General features: G+C 45.9%; 1 protein-coding gene across 1 annotated transcript; it reads left to right on the top strand.

Moving 5' to 3' along the window:
- Positions 1-1,484: 1,484 nt before the first annotated feature.
- On the top strand, positions 1,485-23,489 carry LOC112995132 (radial spoke head protein 3 homolog B-like). Its single transcript, XM_064509056.1, has 4 exons — positions 1,485-20,127; positions 20,589-20,734; positions 21,316-21,513; positions 22,979-23,489. The coding sequence occupies exons 2-4, from the start codon at positions 20,684-20,686 to the stop codon at positions 22,988-22,990; spliced, it is 261 nt and encodes an 86-aa protein (XP_064365126.1). The 5' UTR covers positions 1,485-20,127; positions 20,589-20,683; the 3' UTR covers positions 22,991-23,489.
- Positions 23,490-24,220: the final 731 nt, after the last annotated feature.

The following is a 24,220-nucleotide window of genomic DNA, read 5'->3' as shown; positions in this document are numbered from 1 at the left end:
AAAACTTCTTTTCCATGGAAATATAAATTAGAAAGGCAAACAGGTAAAATCTGGCAATAAACAAGAAATATGGGGAGCAATATGTCCTATCTGCCATCTGAAAGAGAATGCTTCCACAATGGCAGTATTTAAGAATTGTTTACTCCCACATTCCTCTTGTTCATCTTGGTGGAAATTAATGTCGTCTTAAAGTCAGTCCAGTCTACACTGCAAGCTCCTGAGGACAGGGATTTTTGTGTCTGTTCTTCTGCAGCCAGGTGTGAGAACAGTGTTAGAAACATATCTGGTAATTTCATTTGGAAAAAGTAAACAGACTTCTAGACCAGTTCAAAGCCTGTGAAAGAGCACTGAAGTGATGTGAGCGTTTTGTGATACTGTGCAGCATCACAAGTCGAGAAGCAGCCCTAATGGAGTCTGAAGTCAGTCCCATCCTCCTCTCCTTAATGAGGATAATGCTGTAATACACTGCCTGAAAAATGGTGGTGATGGTAAATTACTGTGCCAACTGGAAGCTGTAGTATAGTTAAAAGGATTAAAGAAAAAAACCAACAGATTTATATAGCCAGCACAGCAGTCACAGAATAGGGAGTGATAATACACAGCACACATCTTTTAGGGCAAAAGCCTGTGTTATCTAAGATGAACCAAACTTAAATTCTACAGAAGGTTTCAGTGGTGTGACATACAGAGAAAAAAGTGTATCTGGATGTAATGTTCAAGAGGGCAGCCCTTTATTCCAAAATGCAACTTTGATAATATTGTTCTATTTAATGATGCAGCTTTTTGTAAAATTTGTCAGACAGAAGAAAAGATAGTGATATGTGGGTATGGGAAGAGCAATGATGATAGGTTATTTCTCTGGGATGAAAACTCATGAAGAGTACTTTATTTCTAGTTTGTCAACCATGACCCTAGGCAAGAGAGCTCCTGAAAAATAAATAAAAGCTTTTTCTTAAGTGCAGCTCTGAAGTATAGGATCATGCAACAAATTGGTCATCTAATGCATGGGATGAGTTTTGTGCATGATGTGACAACTTTTGTGGTGCCAGATTGGATTTTGGGGAAAAAAGATGTTGGCTAGGGAAACTCAAAAATTACTTTCTGCTCTACAAACATGCTCTATCTCAAATGATCAACAGTATGTGGGAAACTGCAGCGTCCTTCTAGAGGAAAAACTGTTAGTTAATTTTAGATGTTATCTAAAATGGTTACTGGGAGAAGAGGGAAGAAAGTGTCTTGACAGTAATCTCAAATTGTCTTTGTCAAAAGTCATTCTGGCTGGTACTCTCGTTTGTGCGGCTTTGCTTTTCTTTGGATGAGCTGCACCTCATGGCATCTATTAAACAATTTACATAGACTGCAGTGTTACATATTCTTTCAACAGATACTTCCTCATCGTGCGTCAAGCATCCTGCTACCATCAAGACTTCTTGTTGGTTCTTTGTGATACTGGTATAGCCTCCAAAAGACCGGCCAGCAATGGTAAATACGAAGGGGGGCAACACTGGTAGTCTAACTTTGGTCATCCTTTATGCCCTAATCTGTAGACCATGGGCTTACAAAGTTTATCAGCAGCTCCTGGTTCTGTGCCAGTCCCTGTGCAGACACGACAGCATGTGGGTCTCTGGCTTTGCTGGCTATTCAGTCACTCAGCAGTTGAAACCTTTTAGTTTAATGAACTGGACAGTGCATTCAGAGGAGTTTCCTGCAGTTATTTTTCTCTCCTCTTCTAACAGGACTTCCTAACCTTCTGACTCCACTACTTTTCCACATCTCTTATTGCAACCCCTGCTTTCCTTAGATAAAACCCGAAGTGCGTTCTTTCCATACTCCTTCAGCAGAACTCCAGACACCAACCCTGAGCTCTTTCCCACCATCTTACTTCACACCCAGCTCCCACAGACTACAAGCTCATCTCGTGTCGTTAGCCAGTCCACCTTGTCCCCAAACCCATGGAACAATTGCAAACAGCTATAGCTAGTAATGACACCAGTTTATCAATAATGTTATGGACAGGCACTCACTGCGCTTCCATGCACACTGGGAAGTGTCTCTGCCACCAGTGTTCACAATCAAGTTGTGGTTTGTGCCCACAGTTTGGGAGCTTCTCCTATCACTTTCAAGACTGTTGCTTACAGTCTATTTCATAGTGCTCGCTTCATGTGAAAATATTGGGCTTTCCTTAATATGTCTGAAAAGATATGGCCCTGGGACAAATGACTATGTATTAAGTATCATTCCAATGAACAAACTGGTGAGATAAATGACTCCACATCTTGGTTTGCATTTCTTAAGAACTTGATGCCCTGAGAGATGCTACCTGGAAAAGTAAGATTCCAAGGAATACTGCCTAACTGGGACCACTGAAACCAAGAACAGAGAAGATGTACATTTTTGCTGGCAGTCTTCAGTTAAACTTTTCAGCAGTCTGTAACTGAGAAGTTACTTGAATCTGGAAGTCAATTTGTTTCCTTAATGTTTGCAAAGTACTCCAGAATTTCATCTCCTGCTCCCTAGCTCTGATTTGCACAATGTTTTTATTGTGATATAGGAACAAATAGGGAAAAAGTGTGACTCTAAAAAGTGTGGTATGATCTGCATAAATTGTGGCCTTTGTAAGAAAAAAAATGAATGTATGGCTATTGCATAAGAATCACTCCAGTGAACACTGATGAAAAGGTAAGAGGGTAATGACTTTTGCTGTATTACAAACTAATTCAGACCAGGTTCTGGCCCTAGGCAATGCACAATTTAGTTGACTGAAATGAAAACTCAGTTGCCTAATGCAGGAAAATAGATAATAGTCTGTTAACTTTCTTCTTCTGGAGAGGTGAAGTCCCTTTGGATTATACAGACACAAACCTCTCATCTGTATTTGGCAGCACTATGTAAATTAATCCACATCTGGCAAACACACTCATTTTTGCTGTCTCTTCAATGAAGACTGTGGCAGTCTGATTCACGGACTCCAATGTGCTGGATCAGAATCAGCTTTATTCAAGCAAGCAAGCCCTTTATATAAGCTTTAGCCCGGATCGGTACTTTCCCAAAGGTCATGTTCCCATCATCACTCCTTCTCATTCCGTGCTGCTACTACCTTATCTACATACTGCTATTTATTCCTCCCAAGGCTTTTGGCTCCTTAACTCTTACCTTGTCCACTCCCTTGCTGTCTGCCCCTACATCTCCCCCTTTTTTAAATTTCAACAGATTAATTGTATCAGCTTGGTCTTCAAGTGCAATTAACAGAGGTCTGGAAAGGTGGACACATCAGAATAGACCTGCACAAGGTTTACCAGGGCATCATTTATATTTTCATCCCTATAGAAGACCGGGTAAGAAAAAAACACAGGCACAGAAAAAACAAAGGCACATACAAACTCAAGTATGTCATCTAAAGTATTCTTTAGAGATGGAGTTCAAGAAAGCACCTGTCTTGGTGGCTTATTTGAAGTCTATTTGCTCTTTTAATTCTGCATAGAAGGCAATAATACAGCAAATAAATCTGGAATAACTTTATTGTTCTGCAGTAGTTTTGTGGGTAACAATGAATGAATGCCTGTACCTTCATATCTTCTTGTTTTCTCTGCTGTGCAGCACAGTGCACACTGCAATAATATACTCAGAATATTTATGGAGTCTTTCTTCCATATGGATTTTTTTAGTGTCTAACAACAGATAACCTCATACTATAGTCTGTCCCTTACTGAGGTTGCTATTATGGTCCCTCTCATTTACAAAAGATCTATTTCTATGAAACTCACAGAAGCTTCATATTTTTATTAGCTAATTTAATTAGCTAAGTTATCTAATTTCAACAGATTTGACAGGTCACAACAGAGTAGAAAAGCCACTAGGAGGAGAAAGGACTCGGAGATCACATGCAGCATGATCACATTGCGTTAGACTAGTTTCCCGAGGAAGCCTTACCAAGTTCCACATGCTTTCTCCTTGGTTACAGGGTAGACTCAGTACTGTGACTGGAGGGACAGTGAGTCCAAAGGTATAGTTCTGGTCCTGAATATGCTTTGTTTCACAATGAGCCTGCTAGGAATGTTAGGAAAGCATTTTACAGACCTAACAAAAAGAACGCTCCTGTCCCTAGAAGCTGTTTATTAGCCTCAGTTTCTATTTCCACTCTGAGGATTGGAAAGAGTTTAATTTACTCACAGATGGGCATGAGAAAAGACCACAGCTGCCTGTGGCTGGGAAAGCTGAGTCTAGGTGATAGCAGCTAAGTAATTCTCAAGGAAGTTAAGGAGAACACTAGTATCTAACTGAAACCAGCCAGACCAGCCAAGAGAATTAAATTTTGGCTGCCTAATTATTGCTTAAAGATTGCTTTAAATTCTGGGAACTCCTTGATCATTCTGCAAAAACGAAACCAGAGGTGAAATTTTTTTCAGAGTTAAAGCTTGTTTTGACATAAGCTTTGAAAAGCTCAATGAAGGTGGCAGTTGCATCTGAAGATGCCTGTAATGCTGGACCAGAGCTGAACCTTTCTTTCCCATAGCTTGTTGGGTGTTGTTTGTTACAAGTGTTCTGGTTAAGTGTGGAGTGTTTGTTTACATTACAGTATTTGCTACTGTTTTATTAGCGATGACCCAGGACAAAATTCTTTCCTTCTCTCAGAAGGTTCGTTGTTTTCGTAATATTATGTCAGGGAAAAATTGTTCAGCAAGCTAAATCAAAACTGAAGAAAGACATTGTACAGAATGAAAAAAAGCCATGGAAATCCTCTCAAAATGGTTGCAACCAAGTAGTTTCAGGTCAAAAGTTCTGGTTACTTTAAATATTATAGGCATTGTCCTGTCAATGTTTGTTCTTAAAAACAACTTGCATTTAATCAAAAGTTACAATCTTCTGAGTGGCGTGAGCAGTGGAACCAGATGATGGAGTACTGAAAGACGCTGAAGAGGAAGCAATGGCAAAGTAGTTTTAGATGGATCCTCTCTTAGTTCTTGCTGTTAAGCTGACTGCTGAAAGGACATAATACTATCTATTAGCTTTTTTTGGCCTTGATTCAACTAACAGGTAGATTAAGGGCCCCCTGACTGTCAGACATGTGGAAGCTGTGGGTTAAGATTGGACAGCTGTGGGTGTTATCCTTGCCAATTACCAGACTTTCTAGAAGACAGACTTCATGCCCTCTTGAAAGCTAGACAGCCTCTGGATTGCTGCAGTTCTGTGATTAGTAAATTAAGATAACCTTACCCTTGCAGAGGCTCTACCCCAAACTTCATGATTCAGCAGATGCTTTACAACCCTTTGTAGGAAACTGTTAGGTTGTCCAATCTGTCCCCATGGGGTAGTGTTAGGGAAAGCACCCCAGGTACCCCTGACCACAGACGTAAATCAGATGCATATATGCTCAGAGCAACAACAGTCCTGCAGTGATCAGGTGTACAGCTGTTCTGCAGGTCCTTCCAAACAGTCCTCATTACATGATTTGTTACCCTTATATTCCCTTTTGCCCCTCCCAAGTTGTTGTTCTTTATCTGCCTCATCCCCTCCCAAGTGAACAGCCTGCCCCTATTTACTTTTTCCCATTTTGCTGACTTTATACATTCATCTCGTATTTGTGAAACAGTTGCTCCAGCAACTTCTACTTTGGACAGCAGTTCTATTAAGCCAGTACACCCTCCTCCCTTTTTGTTATCTATGATGTTTCTCAATTCTGCTGTTTTTCACTGTCTTGTCTCACTAGTTACAAGTCAAGTTTAACCATCTATGTATACATTACTCCCCTTTTCCTAGCTGTAACACCTTGTACCTTCTCATGTTGTTATCTTGTTGGTGTAACCACAGGTCAGAGCTGGCCATCTGCATGACTACCTTTCAAGAAAGGTGTGGGAGTAGGGATTATAGGAGTAAAATTTACAGCTGTCTGAAAATAGTCTATTCCCCCTAAGTTGGAGCACTTAGTGAGGGAAACTGAGATAAAAAATTAGCAATGGCTATTTTAATCAAAATGAAATACTTGATATTAAATATTTAGTACTATACCAATTTACTAAAAACTTACTTAATGATTCAATATAATGCTATGGTGTCACTTGATTTTTGGAAGAAGATACTGCTTTGTACAGCACTACTGCATGACTTGCCAAAAGTTCCTTGATTGTTTTGACAATTTGCTGTTCTCTTCTCCAGTAACTTGAAATACAAAGGAAAACATCTCATAGTGGCCTTATCTAGAAGCCAAACTTAACAAGGTAGAAGCCCTTATAGGTATTAAGGATATCTGAGTAGGTACTAAAAATGTATTTTTAATTTTTTGTATTGACATTAATATATAAAAAAGATGAAGATTCTTCTTAATGCTATTCCTTACTCCAAGCTGAAAGCTAAGACATTGTGTTGATGTGGTAGTCTCTGAAATGCGTGGGGTGGTCCTAGCAGGACATCTAAAGGCTACTTTAAAGATACAAGTAGAAATCCATCTCTGCCCTGTTCTTCAGGGCAGAGATTTAAGAAGTTATGTAGTTCGTTTATAACTAAAAGCACTACTTTGTTTTGGAGCTTAATCATCATGGAGATAATCTTTTGAATTTAAATAGTGCTTGCTTTATTTAATTGGTTGTTAACGTGAGGTGCCAATGAGGATTCAGCTGTCTCACTATGTGGGGCACACAAGAAGGGAAAGGGAGCTCCACATCACCCTTTGAGAACCTGGCGTGAGACTCTCTAGGGCTGCAAAAGTGGATTAAGAGGCTTAATTCTACATAACAAGATTCAGAAGGAGTAACAGTTATGTTGCCCTCCTGAAGGAGAAAACTTTCAAAGGGCTGAGGCACAACAGGTTAATGAAACCGTATTCTTAATCATCTTCTTCATTCTTGCCACAAATATAGTTTTAAAAGCTTTGTGGAGCCATTGTCTACAGTTAAACTATAATTTTAAAAGTACACAGATGTACTATCTACTTTGGCTGGTTCATACTACCTCCTCTTGGCCCAAAGTCTGCAAACAAAAGGTGCAGGGGGAAGCTGACAGAAAGATACTGTCTCAAATAGCTCGGAGTTAAGCTCGTGTGGGGAGGTACCACGTCCCTTTGCAGGAACCCTCGACCCTGTTTCCAGTAGGAGCGCAAACTCATCTAGTAACTTTAGTGTTCTGCACCGTGTGTAGGTGAACTCGCTTGTCTAAGTACTTTCTTAGCTGCTTCGCAGATCACGCAATAATCTGCGGCAAATGCAGGTTACGCTCGAACCTCCCGCCCTACAGACGCCGCCACCCCTCCACCGCCATCTTGTACTGTCTTCAACGGCGAGCGCCGCCGGGGGCACCGCCCCGCCGCTATCGCTCTCTGCTGCTATTGGCTAGCTGCGTGCCGGACTGGCCTGCCATTGGCTTCTGAGTCCCGCAGCGGTGCCTCGCGCGTGGCAGCCGTTGGCAGCGCGGGGGTTCTGGGGGAGGGGGAGAGGTCCGCCATGTTACTGCAGCCGCAGTGAAAGGAGGCGGTGACTGCTCCCTGTTAGGGGTTACCGTGATGTCGGTGAGCGCAGATAAAGCGGGGCAATGGATGGTGTCCCTTTTCCCAGGGCAGAGACTGGCTGCGTTTACTGCTTGCCAGGTATTTTAAGCACTTGAGTGCAAGCTGCTGGTGATTTAGGAGATACACCCTCACTGGTGATGTGTTTGAAAAGGTACAGAACAAAATAGAAAATAGTGAGCTTGAGCTGGCTTTACAGAATTGCGGCTTGGACCGTCCTTTGTTTCCAGCACCATCCTATATTAAATTAAGGACAAAATACATGTTTTAGTGGGGAGGGGTTACAGCGGGAGAGGCACACGGGGGAGGTGAGCATTTTTACTGATTTTGGACTGCTTTTGTTCGTGTCATCACTAGTCCCAGTTACCGTTGCTGTTGAATATGTGTCCTCATGGTTTTTCTTCTGGGAGTTCACTAAAACTCTGTATAAAATGTTCTTGCCCTGACCGCACAGGTTGCTCTGCTCCTTTTCTTGGTGGTGAGAAAAGGAGCATCCAGGGTATCTTGCTCTGTACCCAGTATACACTGGATCTCAAATAAAAATGCATCTGACTAATTCATATTTAAAGCTTTCTATGGGCAGGGCTTTTTCAGTACAGTGTTTGCTCTTATAGCTAGGTTTCATGGTTTGTCAGGTGTTTGTAACAACACAGAGAAGAAATATGTTGTCAAAATTTATGCTTTAAGAATTTGGTATTGAACTCATTCTTGTGTATGTTTTTCTGTATTAAAACCATGTTACTTGGATATATATCGGTTGGAGTAGTTCATATTGTTGGACTGTATTATGGTACTTTATGAAAGTCACTAAACAAGGACATAAAATTTTAAAAGGATTGGTTTAATATTGAAGGCACAAGGTGTACAAGAGATCATTATGAATTTCCTAAGGTTCAACAGCAGTGAAATTCAGACCCTCTCTGTGAGGGTAGCTTGTTCAGGTGTGATGTCTAATTTCACCAGATACATTGATAATTAAAGAAAGTGGGAGTTTATTCTTTCTTCCTTACTCTAAAACAGGGTTTGCGGTGAGGTTAATGTGTCAGTAACGTGCTTTAATATGGTGCCGAACGTGTGTATTACTGGTTTATTGTTACAGACTCTCTCAAGTGTACAGGTAGCTCAGGCAAAAAGAAGCAATTAATATCTGAAACATGTATTATGCTAAACTGCATTCCAGTTTTCAGTGCACGTGTGAACACCGCAGATGGTGGTGGCAGCTTTATTGTTGGCCTCTATGCATTTAAAATATTTGAGGGACATTAATCTTGCTATAAGAGGTTTTTAATCTCAAGTGAGCAATCTGAATTGTACCTATCCACTCCTTCCCCTCCCTGTCCATAACCCAGAAATAATATTTTTGATATGTCTTTGTCAGCTCTGTGATTAGGTGGATTGGGGGGCTTGGAATGAGTCCAGATAGTTGCCAAAATATGTATATTCCTTTACAGGTCTAAAAGCAGCCTTATTTTTGAGGTGATAAATTAGTTAAAGAAATAGAACTGTCCATCTGGAGTTCTTAGATACTGTGTTTGTAATATACTTGCCTGTTGTCTATAAAATCTCTATTAGATACTATGTTTTAAATAAGGTATAAATAAATTGGATAAAGAATAATAGATTATAAAATGAGACTTCTGACTTTCAGACAGACCCTCAAAGCATAAATTGCAGTATCAAACACCAGTTCTTTCTTCATGCTACAGCTTATGTCAAGTCATGGATTTTAAGGAAAAGAAAGTAGGATTTATCCAGTTTCTGGTTTACAGAGAATCTGTCATAACCATTGGCACATGATTCTAGATGTTGTTGGTGTGTCAGCTTATTACTTTTGTAATAAAAAAACCCACCTACTCTGAGGGGTGGATTTTCTATTTTTTTCTTACTATTTTTTTACTTTTTCTACTACTTTCCTATTTTTGTTTAATGTTCTCTGAGAGATACTATACTAGAATCGAAAAACAGAAAAATATGTTCAGAATCACAGAATGGTTGATGTTGGAAGGGACCTCTGGAGATCATCTAGTCTAACCCCCCTGCTCAAGCAGGGTCACCTAGAGCGCATTGCAGAGAATCGCGTCCAGGCAGGTTTTGAATATCTCCAGAGAAGGAGACTCCACAACCTCTCTGGGCAACCTGTTCCAGTGCTGTCACCCTCACAGTAAAGAAGTTTTTCCTCATATTCAGGTGGAACTTCCCATGTTTCAGTTTGTGCCCATTGCCTCTTGTCCTGTTGCTGAGCACGATTGAAAAGAGTCTGGCCCCAGAGATCTTACTGGAAAGCATTTGCTTTGTTCCCAGAACAAGTTAAAAGCAGAGAACATCGGTGAGTTTTCCCCGAAGTTCTTCACCTACTAATGAGTTTGCAGGGCTGGGGGTGGCTGGACTAAGTTCATTAGGTGCTGATTCAATGGCTACTTCATCTGCCCTGAGAGTTGCTGAAGGCAACCCGTGAAATCTCCTTGCTTCCTCTTGCTCCCCAGTATCGGGAAATGTGGCCAAGATGCCCTCTTACCTCCTAGCGTGGGAAAAGGGAGGGCTAAGTCTGGGTGAACAGGGACCTCCGTGCTGTTTGATCTTCCGTAGGGCACCCCAGAGGATTAATTATGAGCTGCTACTGTGCTTACTTGAGTTTGGATGCTTAGTGATCACATACTAAGTGATTTGCAGTATCCTCCGCACACCGGACAGTTGCTGAGTGATACCTAGATATTCCAGATTGGGGCTAGAACATGACACCACATATTTATGTTTTGATCTCTGTAGCTGTGGGTCAGTCTATAGAATTACTGTTGCCCTTTCTGTATTCCTACTTTTTTTATGGCATAAAAATGAATTAAATCAAATGAGAGAGAAATGAAGACTGGGAAATAAGGGAGTGGGGAAAGCAGGTTTGTAAGAGACTTACCTCTGGATGGGCATGTTTTCATCTGTGATTGCAATCTTTCATATATTCCTTTCCCTTTAAGGTGTTCTATTTTGTGTGTGGGGATGGGGAATGGCTCCTCTACCTCTCTGTGCATGGAGAGCTAATCAGCCCGTTAAAGGAATTCAGCTCATTAGCAGTCTATCAAAGAGCTGAAAAACATGTGCTCAGTTCTCTTGGTTTGGAGCTGGACAAAACAAAACAAAAACCCCCCAGATTCTGAATCACGCAAGTGGGGCTGTCATGATTGGAAAAGATCCCACATCCATACTTTTCTGCTTAGAAGTAGTCATTTGTCTGACAGGTAGGAATGACTGAAAAGCTATAGGATAAGTATTCAGAGAAAAAATAACATCCTGACTTTGTAGGAACAAATGAGTGTGGGAAGGGCTGGAGAGCCTTAATGGCTTGACTTGTTTGAAATTCTGAATATTAAAGTCTTGAATACTGTTCTGACCTCATACTTTATTTTCTGACAGTGAATGCTAGTAAATAGGATTAAATTTGTGTGAATAGTAAGGAGTAGAACTACTGATGGAGTCAATCATAAACAAGTTTGATTCTTTCACACCTTCAGCAAATGAGAAAGAGAGTGGATTTTTTTTTAATTCAGCTTTTTAATGAAAAGCTTGTAACAGTGCAGATGTACGTTTATGTTGCTGTCAGAGTAGTCTAAGTATCCAAGAATTTCTAACAAGATTTTTCAAGCAGTTTTTGCTGTCTTTTTGGGGATTTGTGGTCCTGTAGCATTGACTCATTAGCTGTACCTAGGCTTGCTAATTATACCACTACGAACAGTATGCTATGTTCATTATAAGGGATACCTCCCCTAAAGTATTCCTGTTATTCTGCATACTTACATTCCTTTTCTGTTCTACAGGAGATCTGGTTATCCGATAGAGGAAAAGAACTACTGTGTGACAGAATTAATGACATAACTTGGTTATTTACTAATAATTCGATTGAAATTAATAAATTCCATGATGAAAAATCCATAACTGTTTCTCTTATGAACAGTTTTTGAAAGGAGATTCAATGAATACTTTATTTACCATATTTATCTCACGCTTATTTGATGCATTTGTGCAGTTTTTCTCCTTAAGAGTTTGTTAAAAAAAAAATTGCATCCTAACCAGAATATGATTGCTGATTGAACATCCCATATAGATAGAACTTATAAGAGTCCCTTTACTGCTATAACTTATATAATTGATGGTATGGAGTTTGTACTGGCAAAATAATTGTGTGTCTGTAATTGGAAGCTTTGCTGGCTTAGGGACCCAAGTAAAATCCGTGTAAGCATAGGTTAAGACAAACATTTTATTTTTGGGGTAGTTCTTTTTTGGTCATGATGGTAGTATTGATCATAAAAAATATTCTGACTTGATGTCTGTGTTTTTTAGCTTTTTTTTTTCCCCTGTTCTTCCACCTTGGTGAAGCCAGGACTCTAAATTACTGGTTAAAATATTTGTTACAAATGAGCATCCCACTTCAGTGAAATGTGTACTGAAATGCTTGTTATTCTTCTCCTCATTAGTGAAAATGATCTTGTCCTAGACCAAGTGTCAGTACAAACCAGTGAATAGTCACAAGCTGGTTTTCCGCACAGCAAAGTACAGATGCCAGATGCTTATTCTGTGTACAAGCATAGGCTTTTATCCAAGTTTTTAGCTCCTACTGTGGTTGCAAAAGGCTGTGCTTTTTTTTTTTTTTTTTTCCTTAGAGGAAGAGAGACAGAATATTACATTAATATTCAATTGTATTATTACTGGAGGTATGTGCTGCATAACTTCAGTGGGTATTTAATAGTACCATTTTGTATAAACTGTATTATTTTCCTTTAAATACATTTTGAATAAGAAACTTGCATGTGTATAAGATGTATATGCATCTTAGTCTACAGAATAATGGACCAAAGTCAGTACTGGGACTCTGGCAGCTCTTACAGAGAAGTCAGACACAGAGATTGCTCCTTAAGCTTTTGAAAGCCTCTTTAATAAGAGGGGATCTGCACAGTTCCATGGTTTCTTATTAAGTGTAAGCAAGGGGTTGTATATGTATCATTAATTTAATCCATGGTTGTTAGTATTTTCTTCTTGGAAAAGTGAGGTATGGTTGCCTTTCATGTCATGGTGATTTCACAACTCATAAAACTACATGTCTATTAGCAGACATTAATATTTAATAAATTCTAATAATCAAATTCAAATAAAAATAAAAAAGCATATAAACATCTTGTGTGATGAAGTACAAGGCCAGTGATCTCTGGATGCATGTGAAAATTCGTGTCAGGTTTTCAAAGAAACAGACATCTGATTTCATACAAAACTTAGAAATGATGAACAGAATTTACTTTAATAGAGCATTTAATAGAGCATTTAATAGGCATAGGAACAGGGAAGGACGCAGAGAAGACATCTAATCCATTATTTGCTCCAGCAAGAATCCTTCACCACTCCTGACAGATGGTTGACTAACCTCTTAAAATGTCCAGAAATGATGATGCCAGTGCTTCACTTCCCTGACTTTCAGATTTATTTTTTTCCGACTTTAGCTGCAGTCTCTTTTTACTAGCACTTGTCCAGATTGCTGTAGGTGTGAAGGGTGTTTATTTTATTGTTTGTAGTTACCTAATATGTCTTTTCTCAGTCGTCTCCAGTCTAAACTGCAACACCTTTCTTTTAAGTAGTGTGCTCTAAACGTTCACCGTTCAGATCAGTTGATTTATATATATATACAAGTACATTTTATATATATATTTTTTTTTTTTCCTGAATACTTACTATTGCTGTGATGCCAGACATGGGTTCCTTTCTGATCATGAGCTCTCTCAGGGCTGATTACCTGGTCAGTAACCAATAGCACTAATAAAAGTGGCAATAATAATAAAAACATTGTTACTAGCATGTTACAACATGTTCTATCATTCCAGGCTGATGTGATCAGGGGTAGCTTTTAGGCAACTTGAATTAATTTAACTATGGTGGCATAAGAAATGCTGTCCTTTTTTTGTTTATCTGACCTTCTCTTTGCGGTGGACACTGAACAGTGAGATGCTGAGGTGGTTTTAGATTAAAACCCACCAAGGAAAATTAACATGCAAGACCAGACATAACTATGTTGGAATCAGGTGAGGGATAACAATTCTTGATGAATACAGTAGTCTTATCAGAAAAAAGAATTTAAATAATAGGGTTATTCTAGTTCATTTGAATTTGAGCAAATATCTTTTTTAAATTGTCTATAGTGATGCAAACAAACAAACAATTTATCCAAGGCTGGATTGGAGAGTTATCCAATAAATATCATGTGAGAAACAATTGTTCTCTATATTCTTGAAGAGAATAGCAATTCTTGACTAGTTCAAGAAATAAATCAGCCTTGATCCCAAGAAATACCACCCAAGAGGTTATCTTAATTGTAACTAAGGTAACTGGAGAGCGATTTAGAATAATGAGCCCAGTGATTGAGTTTCAGGTGCTATGACAGTAAAGATAAACAGGAAATTGTGCTGAAGAACAGTGTACATAATTTCAGAGCATAGCAGGTCTTTTAAAGCAAAATGTGCTATATTCAGTACAGGGAAGGCTACATTTTAAAGTGTGCCTGTACAGTTACTTTGAAGTTAGTGGAGCATACAGACGCAAGAGGAAGAAGTGGTTGATCTTTGAACCCCACCTTGCAAATTAGTTAGGATATGTTGCTTGGTGCTCTTGCATTTTTCCAGCTTTCCTTGAAGCTGGCAACAACTGCATGTACCAGATCACTAATGACGTCCTTCCCTTTAAGTGACCAACCACGAACAGCTCAACCTGACAGCACGGGCTCTTGCACAGCTCTTCGAAGCCATGGACTGCAGTGTCCAACCCTTCTCTTTCAATCACTTGGGCACCACTGTGATGCCACATGGCAGGCTTTCCGGGGGGGCTGTGCTGTGTAAACACCTGCACTGAGAGCAGTAGACAGTGTGTTCTTCACAACTGCTCAGCACTGAAAGACATGTAAGCCGATGCTTTCAGACATCTGGCTGCTGAGACACTTGCCAGTCACTTTGCTCTTCCAAACTGTGTTCATGTGATCTAAATTGCAGAAGAAAAATAGAATAGGGGTGGATGGAATAGAGTAAGATAGGATATACATAACATTTACGAAATATTCAATAACATAGAATCAAGTATAAAAGAAACAAGCTTACAGATCCTATCCTGACTTGGTCTTGCCTCAGATGCCCTGCTCCCACTGGGGACACTGTGACGCTGTCTAGATTGAGGGCACTTCTTAGCTGGGAAAATGGACTCCACAGGGGATGACTGCTGTGAAAGTGGGCTCAAAATGGCCTGAAAGAGCAAGTGGGGTGAATCTGCTCAAACAGAAGAAGGAAGTGTATAGAAGGTGGAAGCAGGGACAGGCCCGTAGGGCCAAATATTGGGACGTCGTCCAAGTAGGCAGGGATGGGAGTAGGAAGGCTAAGGCCCGCCCGCTTGGAGTTGCAAGTGGCCAGGCATGTGCAGGGCAGCAAGGAGGGCTTCTTGCAATACATCTGTAGCAAAAGGAAGGGTAGGGAAAAGGTGGGTCCCCTCTCCTGAATGGTGCAGGGGGCCTGATGACAAAGGATGCCGAGAAGGCAGAGATACTGAATGCGGCCTTCGCTTCTGTCTTTACTGCTAAGGCCAGCCCTCAGGAATCCCAGACCCTGGAGACCAGGGAGGAAATCTGGAGGAAGGAAGACGTTCCCTTGGCCGAGGAGGATCAGGTTAGAGATTGTTTAGGCAAACTTGACGTCCACGAGTCCATGGGCCCTGATGGGATGCAAGGGTGGGACGGAGCGACCTGTGTCGCACAAGACCCACCATATCTCGCTGCTATCAAGAAAAACTCCAAGGACGAAACCCAGTGACCCCGTGTCCACCAGCACCCCCAGGCCTCGAGCCTCCTGTTGGCACATGGTGCTTGGCAAGGCCCTGCTCAGCCCCTCGCAAGGCCTGCTGCACCTCCTCGGAGACACCTCATCCCTTCTGCTGAGGGAGCCCAACACAAAGGCACTGCCACGGGCAGACCTGGAATACAACAATGCTTCTTGCGCCCATGGGCTCTCCACATGCCCTGGAGCCCCTGCCAGGTTATGCCAGGGAAGAGGCAATGCTGACAGATGGGGTGTGCATGCACGTCATGAGACGCAGGAGCCTGTGCTGGGTGAGTCAGTGCAGAGGCAGGCGCTGACACTGCGCGGCCCCTGTGCCTGCTCTGTTGCGCCCCCTTCACACCCTTTATGGCACCCAGTGTCAGTGGATTGGCAAGGTCCCATCCCATGTTCCTCAAGAGTGAAGATAAGGCCTTACAGATGGGGATCATGGAATCTGTAACTTTGAGGCTTGTGGACTTTTTCAGAATTACGGAGTATTAATACTTATTTTGATCAAAGAATTGTCTAGAAAATCCAGGCACAGGCCAGGGCTCAGCTCGAGAAGGCGTTATGCTCTGACTTGTGGCTGCTACTGTGGGACAAGTCACCCTGCCCTGTGCGGCACTTCACCATGAAGCACAGCTGCGGCCAAAGGCACCTCGCTGCCTCAGCTCCTGAGCTCGTGTGGAGCAGCTTCACAGAACTGCAGCCACAGAGCTACACCTTTTGGTGCAGAAAGGGCAGTCAGGAGCAGGAAAGACCGTTTCAGATGTTTTCAGCGCCTTGGCCTGAAGAAAGGGTTTTCTGCGTGCAGGTGACGGTGCTGGTGGAGTTCCTCATAGACAACTGTGCCCCGGTGTTTGGGGAGGACGCGGCCTTGCCTTTCAGCCCTTTGGCCGAGGAGTGCCATGGGCACACAAGCAGCTCCGCAGGTAGGAACATGGACTGAGGCCTGTCACCGACCCGGGGCTGCTGCTGCCAATGCTCGAATTGGAGAGCGGAAGGCGTCAGTGGAAATGCAGAGAGGTGCCGAGGGTTCAATACATTCTGGCAGGGTCTTGCTGCTGCAACACTTCCCAGAAGCTCCACATGACAGCACTCTCCAAACAGAGCACAGGCCAGATGTTCAATGTGTGTAAACCTCCGCTCTTCACAGAGTTGCTGGCTATGCGCTGGAATGGCACTCTCCCAGGATATTGCCCTTGGTGGCACCTGTGTTTCCTTAGTACCTTTGGACTTGCAGAGGAATTAAGGTTGCACCTTGGCATCTGCCCAGGGTGCAGATAGTCCCACCGGGAAAGAGACCTTTTCCCTCCAGGTGGCACCAGAAGCTACCTAACGGGCTCTTTCTTGCCACAGAACACCCAGGGCTACTCAGCAGAACGGCTCTGCCCACGATAGTCCAGAGCCTGGAGCTGAATGCAGCCGCTCTACGGACCTCTGAGGTGGAGCAGCCCAGAGGCAGAAGCAGCAGCGTGAGCGGGAGATACCCAGCACGCGTCTCTGTCCCTTTGCTGCCTCACTTTACAAATGCTGTCAGCACGATCGATGGGCAGGAGGCACTCGGAGCCAGACCTGTCCTTCCAGAACCGCTGGGAAGGCAGCGTGAGGCACCAGAAGCTAACCAAAAGTGCCGACAAGGTTCCTGTTCGAAATGTCTAGAACAAGGCACTGGAGAAAGGGCTCACCATCTTGCCTTCACCAGTTTCTTCTGGCTCTCTCCCCAAACCATCTTCCAGGTGCTCCCTGGAGAGCTCCTTTTCCGCTCCCCGGAGCTGGGTCTTCACCAGCCCCCCAAGAGTTTCCCCCTCTCATCCCCCAAATCCTTTCTGCATAGGCCCCAGTCTTTTTCCAGCAAGCCCACAGAGGACAGCAGCACACCTAGCAGAGAGAGCCAAAAGCACACCCTGGCCTTCTCTTCTGCAAACCACGGGCAAACACTAAGACCAACCCAGTGCTGGGTGCCTGGATGCACATGGGTTTTGCGAGAGACAGCACTCTGAAAGCTGACCGTTCTCCGTCCGCAGCAAAAGGAAGGCAGTTCTCCTGCAGAACTGTGCAGGAAAAGAGGTGCCATGAGATGAAGCCGTTGCCTGTGGGATAGCAGCAGAGGCTGCCTTTCAGGTCAGCTGAGGAAGTGCAGCCAGCCAGGTGGAGCAGGGGAGTGCTGCAAGGCCACACTCTTATGCAGAGGCTACAAAAAACTCTCTGACCACCCAAGTCATAAATCCAGTAAGGAAACAGTCTGGATTCCAGTTTTCAAGAGCTAAGCCTGCTCCTCATTTGTCAAATAAAAACTATATTAAAAAAAAAAAAAACAGAAGAACTCAGCAGCATCCTTGTAGCCTTGCAAGAATGCCTGGAAGGGCAACAAAGGGCAATATGCTTGTACATCTAGGAACGTGGACTGCATTGGTTAGCACCTGAGTGCCTGTTTAGGGCTCAGTGTAGCCTTGAAGCAGCAGCAGGGAGACTTGTTTCACTCGCATGGCCCCAGAGAAGAGTGGTCACCAGTGGGTGGGGAGAGAAGTTACCAAGAGGTGCTGCTGCTCCGGAGGTGGCTTCCTAGAAAAGGGGCACCAAGGCCTCACCGGTGTCATGTTTCCTGGCTGTAGCTCTTCCCAGGACACCAAGGAAAGGGGCAGCAGAGGAGCTGGCCTGAGAGGAGCAGTGCCTGGGAGGAGGAGCATGAGGGCAGGCTGCAACTAGACAGCATGCCTGCCCCGTTGGCCCTGGTGAGCAGGGGCACCCTGCTCCCAAGGAAGCCATGGGAGAGGGTCCCGTTGCAAGTTGGAAAAGACACTTGCCCTTTTCTGGCATCTGGACATGATTTCAGGGTGGATGGACTTACAAAGCGGGAGAGCTGCTGCGGTGGCACACGTTAGTCAGATGTTCTCTGGGGTGTCTGAGCTGTCCCTCTCGTGTGGCCCCACTGAGCTGCCTGTGCCACTCTGGACACGCGCAGCAGCTTTTTGCCCCAGAAATACTGCTAGGTGCAGAAGGAGCGGGTCTGGTGTAGAAGTTTTGGTCTCTTCCCCTTGCCACTGACAAGCTGGTGTGCATAGGGTTAGAGTTAGACGAGAGAGAAACCCTAGAGCGCCACAGGGCTTGGGGCTACAAAGGGCATGCCAAAGCAAGTGTGAAGCTGCACCAACATAGCTGCCTGCACCACTTCTTTCTGTTGTCCAGGAAGGGGGCTGGTGGACTCCGGTTAAGGCCCCGCCTGAGGTTAGGGCTAGGGTTAGGGTTAGGCGAAAGAGAAAGCCTAGAGCCCCACGTTGTGTGGGGCTGCAAAGGGCATGCCAAAGCAAGTGTGAGGCTGCACTGACGTATCTGCCAGGACAACTTTTTTCTCTAGTCCAGGGAGGGGGCTGGTGGGCTCCGGTTCAGGCCCCGCCTGAGATTAGGGCTAGGGTTAGGGTTAGGGTTAGGGTTAGGGTTAGGCGAGAGATCAAGCCTAGAGCCCCACGTGTCCTGTTTCTTAAAAGGGCATGCCAAAGCAAGCGTGAGGCTGCACTAACATACCTGCCTGCACCACTTTGTTCTCAGGAAGGGGGCTGGTTGGGGCAGGTGTTTGGTGGTTTCACTGGCATGGCCTCAGCTGCTGGAGCCGGGCAATGCTTGGACATCTTGCCCCTTTTCCCAGGGAGCATTTGCCTTCCCCCTAGCCACCAGCGGGACACAGAAAGGCAGCTCCCAGTCTCTGAGCACATCTTTGAGACCCTCGATGGCAGGAACTGGCGCTGGGCACTGGCGAGCAAGGGGGCATGGTGTGAGCCGGCAGTGGTGTCCCGGCCCCACCAGCCACGCTGCCTCACCGCCAGCGAGGAAGTTCGGAGGCGTTGGAGGTGCCGGGCTGCCGGGGAGCCTCCCCTTTCCACCCGGAGCCCCCTGATCCAGCCACCACATCACAATGTGCCATGGTGGCACCCGCTGTGAGCCCGGCCACGGCCACCAGCGTCCGTCCCCCAGTTCAGTGCTGTGCCGGTGTGTGGAGACGCAGGCTCCCAGCCTCGTGGCACTGTCTGGCACCTGGACGTTGTTTCACCTGCCTGCCTGCGCCACCATGGGAGAGGCAAACTGCTGCAGCGGAAGGGGCAATACCAGCCCTGCTCCCGGCACACAGCGAGAACCTGGGACGCCTCACGCCCGCCACGGGCTCTTTGGCAGGAAAGCCTCTCGGCCCCCACAGCTGCTGCGCACCTGCGTGTCGCGCAGGAGCCGTGAGCTGCACCTCAGCGACCATGTGTAGGTGACCCGGCACGGGCGGACCAAGGAGAGGCACCTGCTGCTCTTCCCGGATGCCATCGCTGTTGTCAACTTCAAGTAAGAAGAGCCACCACCGCCATGCCTCCTCCCCCCCCACCGCCACCAGCCCCCGGGCACTGATGCGCAGCGCCTGGCAAAGTGTCTGCTGGCCTCGCTTCCCAGCAGCCACTTTGGGAACGTGGCTCCAGGGGGCTGAGGCTGCTTTCTCCTGCCCGGGGCTCGGGGCCGCCCCAAGGCTCTGCCCCTGGGCCATGGCTCTCCCCTGGAGGACTGCTGGGGCAGGCCCCACGACACGGCAGCCTCCAAGGCACTCTCTGCTCTTGCTCCCGGCAGATGCCGCTCCGCCTTCTGGCTGAAGCACCGCATGCGCCTCAGCCAGCTGTGGGTGGTGTGCAGCGAGGACGAGGCAGCGAGCGAGCGGGAAGAGCAAATGGAGGAGGAGGAGGACAAGGAGGAGGAGGATGTATTCAGCGTCTCCGGGCAGAATACCCTGAGCCTCGTGTGGCCCACCCACGTCTCTGCGGTAACTTTCATGTGAGTGGTGGGGCCAGGTGGCGGGGCTGTGGCAGGCGCAGGGCACCATGCCCGCCTTCAGTCCTCTGCGGGCTTGCTGGGGCTGAGGTCAGGCTGTGGGGGGGCCCTGTAGAAAGTAGAGGCCCCGCTTTGGGGCAGGAGCTGCCTTTCTGTGTCCCGCTGGTGGCTGGGGGGAAGGCAAACGCTCCCTGGGAAAAGGGGCGAGATGGGCTTCATGTCCAAGCATTGCTTCCCCCAGAAGCGCTGCAGACCTCCCCAAGAACTAGGGAGCAGGCCCCATCAGAGGGCCTACTCAGTAACCTGGTGTCTGCTTTCAGCTGGGGTTTAGGTTTTGGTTTTTTCCTTCACAGAAGGCACTTTCCTGCCCATTCATTGGCTATGGTTCTCCCTAGAGAACTGTCAGGGTTAAAAGTCAAGACTTGAAGCAAAACAGCATCCAACCTGTAGCTTTTCCTTTCTAGAGCTGCCTTCCAAAGAGCTTAGGCAGCAGGTAATCGAGTTGCAGGGGGAGTGCCAGAAACATGAAGTTCTGCGCAGATCACCCTCTCCCCTCACCATGGAGACAGCAGCAGGCAGAGATGGGGCTGCGCAAGCGGGACAAGGAGAGGTATGGGGCAAAGCCCGGGCCACACAAACAGTCAGAAGATGTTTCCCCTCGGAAAGAAGTTTCCAATGCAGAATTGGGGCAGCAAGTACATGGATTTCTGCTGAGAGGACATATTTCAAAACAACCAAGCCTGTCTCTAGTGCCTGCTGTAAAAATTCAGGAAGGGGCTGCTTCTCCGAGGGGCCTGGTTGTGCTGCTTTCAGCTAAGAGCTGCCACGTTGAGAGATGTTGCTCCCCCTAGAAAGAGCATCCAGGCCGAGAGGGGTTGGGAAGAGGGAGGTGAGCAGCAATCGGGTGCAGGGCAGTGCTCTGCCTCTCTCTGGCAGGCTCCGGAGTGGCTGTGAGGGAGTGTGCAGTGTTGCACGGTGCATGCGAGAGGCCCAATCGCCTGGTGGCCCCCTCGTCATTTAGCCCCCAGCTGCGTTAGTGCTTCCTGCCAGAGCTGGCACAGGGCCCCCACCTGCACAGCTCAGCACCACCTTGAGCACAAGTGCTTTGCTCATCCTGCTTTCCTGCTGCGCTGTTAAGAGGGCCTGTGATCAAGGGTCATTTGTGTCTCTTTCCCTGACTGCCCTGCTCAGGTGTTTGACTTTGACGTGGCAGTCAAGCCAGTGCTGGAAGTGTTGATTGGCACCACTGTCGATCAAGCTCTACTGGAACTCGTGGTGGAGGACGAGCTGGCTTACCGGTGGGAACAGCAGTGCGTGTATATTGACTGGCAGAATACAGAGCTGGTCGAGCGCCTGGAGGAGCAGGAGAGGCGATACAGAGAGGAGAAGGTAGGAGTGACTAAGAGCAGAATGAGCCTGTGTGCATGCTCATGGTAAGAGAGAGAACCATTTGCAGCAGTGAAAGCCAAGCTGTGGAATAAGTCAGCTTTGGCCTAGAGGGTACTGTCCAGCTGGACACGCCTCCGAGCAGTCGGGTGCCATCTGACTGCCCGCTGCAGTTAGCCCCGCTGCAGCAGCAGGACACAGCTGGGGTGTTTCTTTGGAGCAGGCGTGCTCCAGGGACACTGGCTCCAGAGGCCAAAGCTGACAGCATTTTCCTTCTGTAGCCAGTGCCGCTGTCAGTCAAGCAGTTAGCTTAGGTGTTTGCACTACGAGAGCTGTTAAAGGGAGAGTCACAGTGCTCAAAAATAAGAAAGGCAGCTTCATAGCCTTTGAGGTATGCCATACCGCATGTGCACACCTACCTCTCAAGATCTTGAAGGATGAAAGGGCCTGTTTTAGGAGGACCCAGCAAATCCTAAAGAGAAAGGGCAAGGCCTTTCCCTGGACCACCTTCAGCTCCCCCCAGTGCTCACCATCGGCTTATCTGCAAGAATGAGACAGCGTTGTGTCCTGAGCTCAGGGCACGGTAAGAGAGCAGAGAAGGGTGTAGTTTGGTCGGTCACAACAGCGTTGCTTTATAGAGCTACCAAATGGAGAGGCAGGTCTACAAAAGGAAGGTGTTTCCCTCTAGTCCTCGTGGACTTAGGTCCTCCATAGATGGAATACAAGCTTGCTTTCCAACACTTGCTCCGCAGAAGGGTTTTGGCCCAAGCAGAGGCCCTAAATACTGGGTGTTACCTCTACTTACTCCCTTGGTTCTGTCTGTGCTGCGTGGGTGTCACGCTGTGGTCATTCTTCAGGCTCCAGAGAAAAGGAGGAATAGCTAAAGGCCTGAAAGTTGGACGTGCTACATGGTCTTGCCAGGAATGCTGCCAACACCAGCAAATGCAAATGCAGCAGGAGCAGGAGGAGACAACTGCAGCTCGGGTGTTTGCTCAGTGTTACTTGGCTGACCCAACCCCATCAGTGCTGAGCAATCTTCAGGAGAGCGGGGATTTCTGTGACCCAGCAGAGGGCGGTTTGTATTGCTGGTTTTTTGCCTATGCTGCGAACTGACTAACAGAACAGGCAGAAGAACCCTGAAGTCAGCTTCCAGGCCTGTTCTCTAACAAACATTCTCGCTGCGTGCAAAGAGCAAGGTGTGGGAAATACAAGGGGTAGGCAGGAACTCTTTAGCCAGAGGGAGCGACGCCTTTTGGCAGATCAGAGACCAGGACTGCTTTCAGTGTGGAGCAGGAACTGTTGTTAGCCTGAATTGCTTAGGATGTTTTCCTGTACAACATTGCCATGCATCTCACCTGTGCCTGCCCTCTGATTGCAGCGAATGAAAAGCCGCTCCCACAATCCTGTCTTTCATTGCTAATAAAAGATTCCTGTTTCTTCTTTTCTTTCTCCTCTCACATTCTTACAGATATTGAGATAGAATTCCTTCCCTGCTGGATGGTGGAAGTGTAAGAAGTGTTGGAGAAGAGGGCTCTGGGGAGGACAGTGCTTGACTGTAACCGAAGCAAATGAAAACCAGCTCCCAAGAGCCTGCCGTTCATCCTTAAGAATAAAACAATTCCTTTGTCTTGTTTTCTTCCTGCCCCATTGTCTTCCCTGCTGTAGTAACTCTTACTCCTCAGGTTGTGCAGCCAGCACCACTGCGCTTTTCTCCGTAGCTTTCCCAATTGTGCCTGTGCCCTTGTTCTGGGAACAGAAAAGTCGATGCTGTCTACAGCCACTTGTATACCATAGCAGCCTTTTAACTCCTTTGTACGAGCTAGCTGAGCTACAGATTACTATGTTCATCCCAAACGCAAGCAGAAGTGGCTGTGCTTGGCTGAGGAGTCAGGTGACAGATACTTTTCCTCAGAACAAGGGCTTACCTCCTCAGCGGTCAATACTCATGTCCTTGCTTTGGAAATAAATAGATGAAAACATCCGTGTCTGCTTTCTTGCGGGCCAATTCAAGAGAGGCATTTGGGTTCTTCTAGTAGTCAGCCTTCAGGGGCTGCTACTGAAATACCTGAACAGTCTGAAATCTATCTAGTAGAGAAGCCACAAAATTAGGATGAATGCGTGTCCCTCGATGAAACCACCTTTGAAACTCACAGTAAATTTTCATTCCAATGGTTTTCCTCTCGCTGCGCTTTTGTTAGAGTTACAAGTGTACTTGTGTGTTCATGCCCTTTCCGTTTAGCCCTGACGATGAATTTCCTGAGCTCAGGTGTCATTTGGGGAAGAGCGACTGGTCTGCTAGGTAGTTGATGCTCTGCTACATGTCCTGGCAGGTACACTCAAGGATAACTTCTTCATGTAGCTCCTCTGCGGGGAGAGGGAGGGGGCTCTTCTCTCCTTGGAAGTCAAAAAGTGTTGTATCCAACTGCTGTAGAAACACCCCCAGGAGACTGCTGGTGTAGGTCATACTCTTGATGTGACCTCATGTAGTGTTCTTGTTAAACCTCTTTCCTTCTAACTGCTGCAACCAGAACCAGCATGTATTAGATGCACAGAGCTGCTGCATCATGCTGACAAAGAACATGGGTGCCTGTTTTGGTCGTCCTCGGCACATTAGCTGCCTCAGCTGAGGCTCTTGGAGGCTGCTTCTCCCTTTACGCAAAGCCAGAGCCTTGGTGGATCCATGTTAACCCATTTGAATGCTGCAGGTAGT

The sequence above is a fragment of the Dromaius novaehollandiae genome, chromosome 3, assembly GCF_036370855.1.
Source record: "Dromaius novaehollandiae isolate bDroNov1 chromosome 3, bDroNov1.hap1, whole genome shotgun sequence".
NCBI lineage: Eukaryota > Metazoa > Chordata > Aves > Casuariiformes > Dromaiidae > Dromaius > Dromaius novaehollandiae.
The sequence above is the reverse complement of the archived record's forward strand: the minus strand, read 5'-3'. Positions and strand labels throughout refer to the sequence as shown.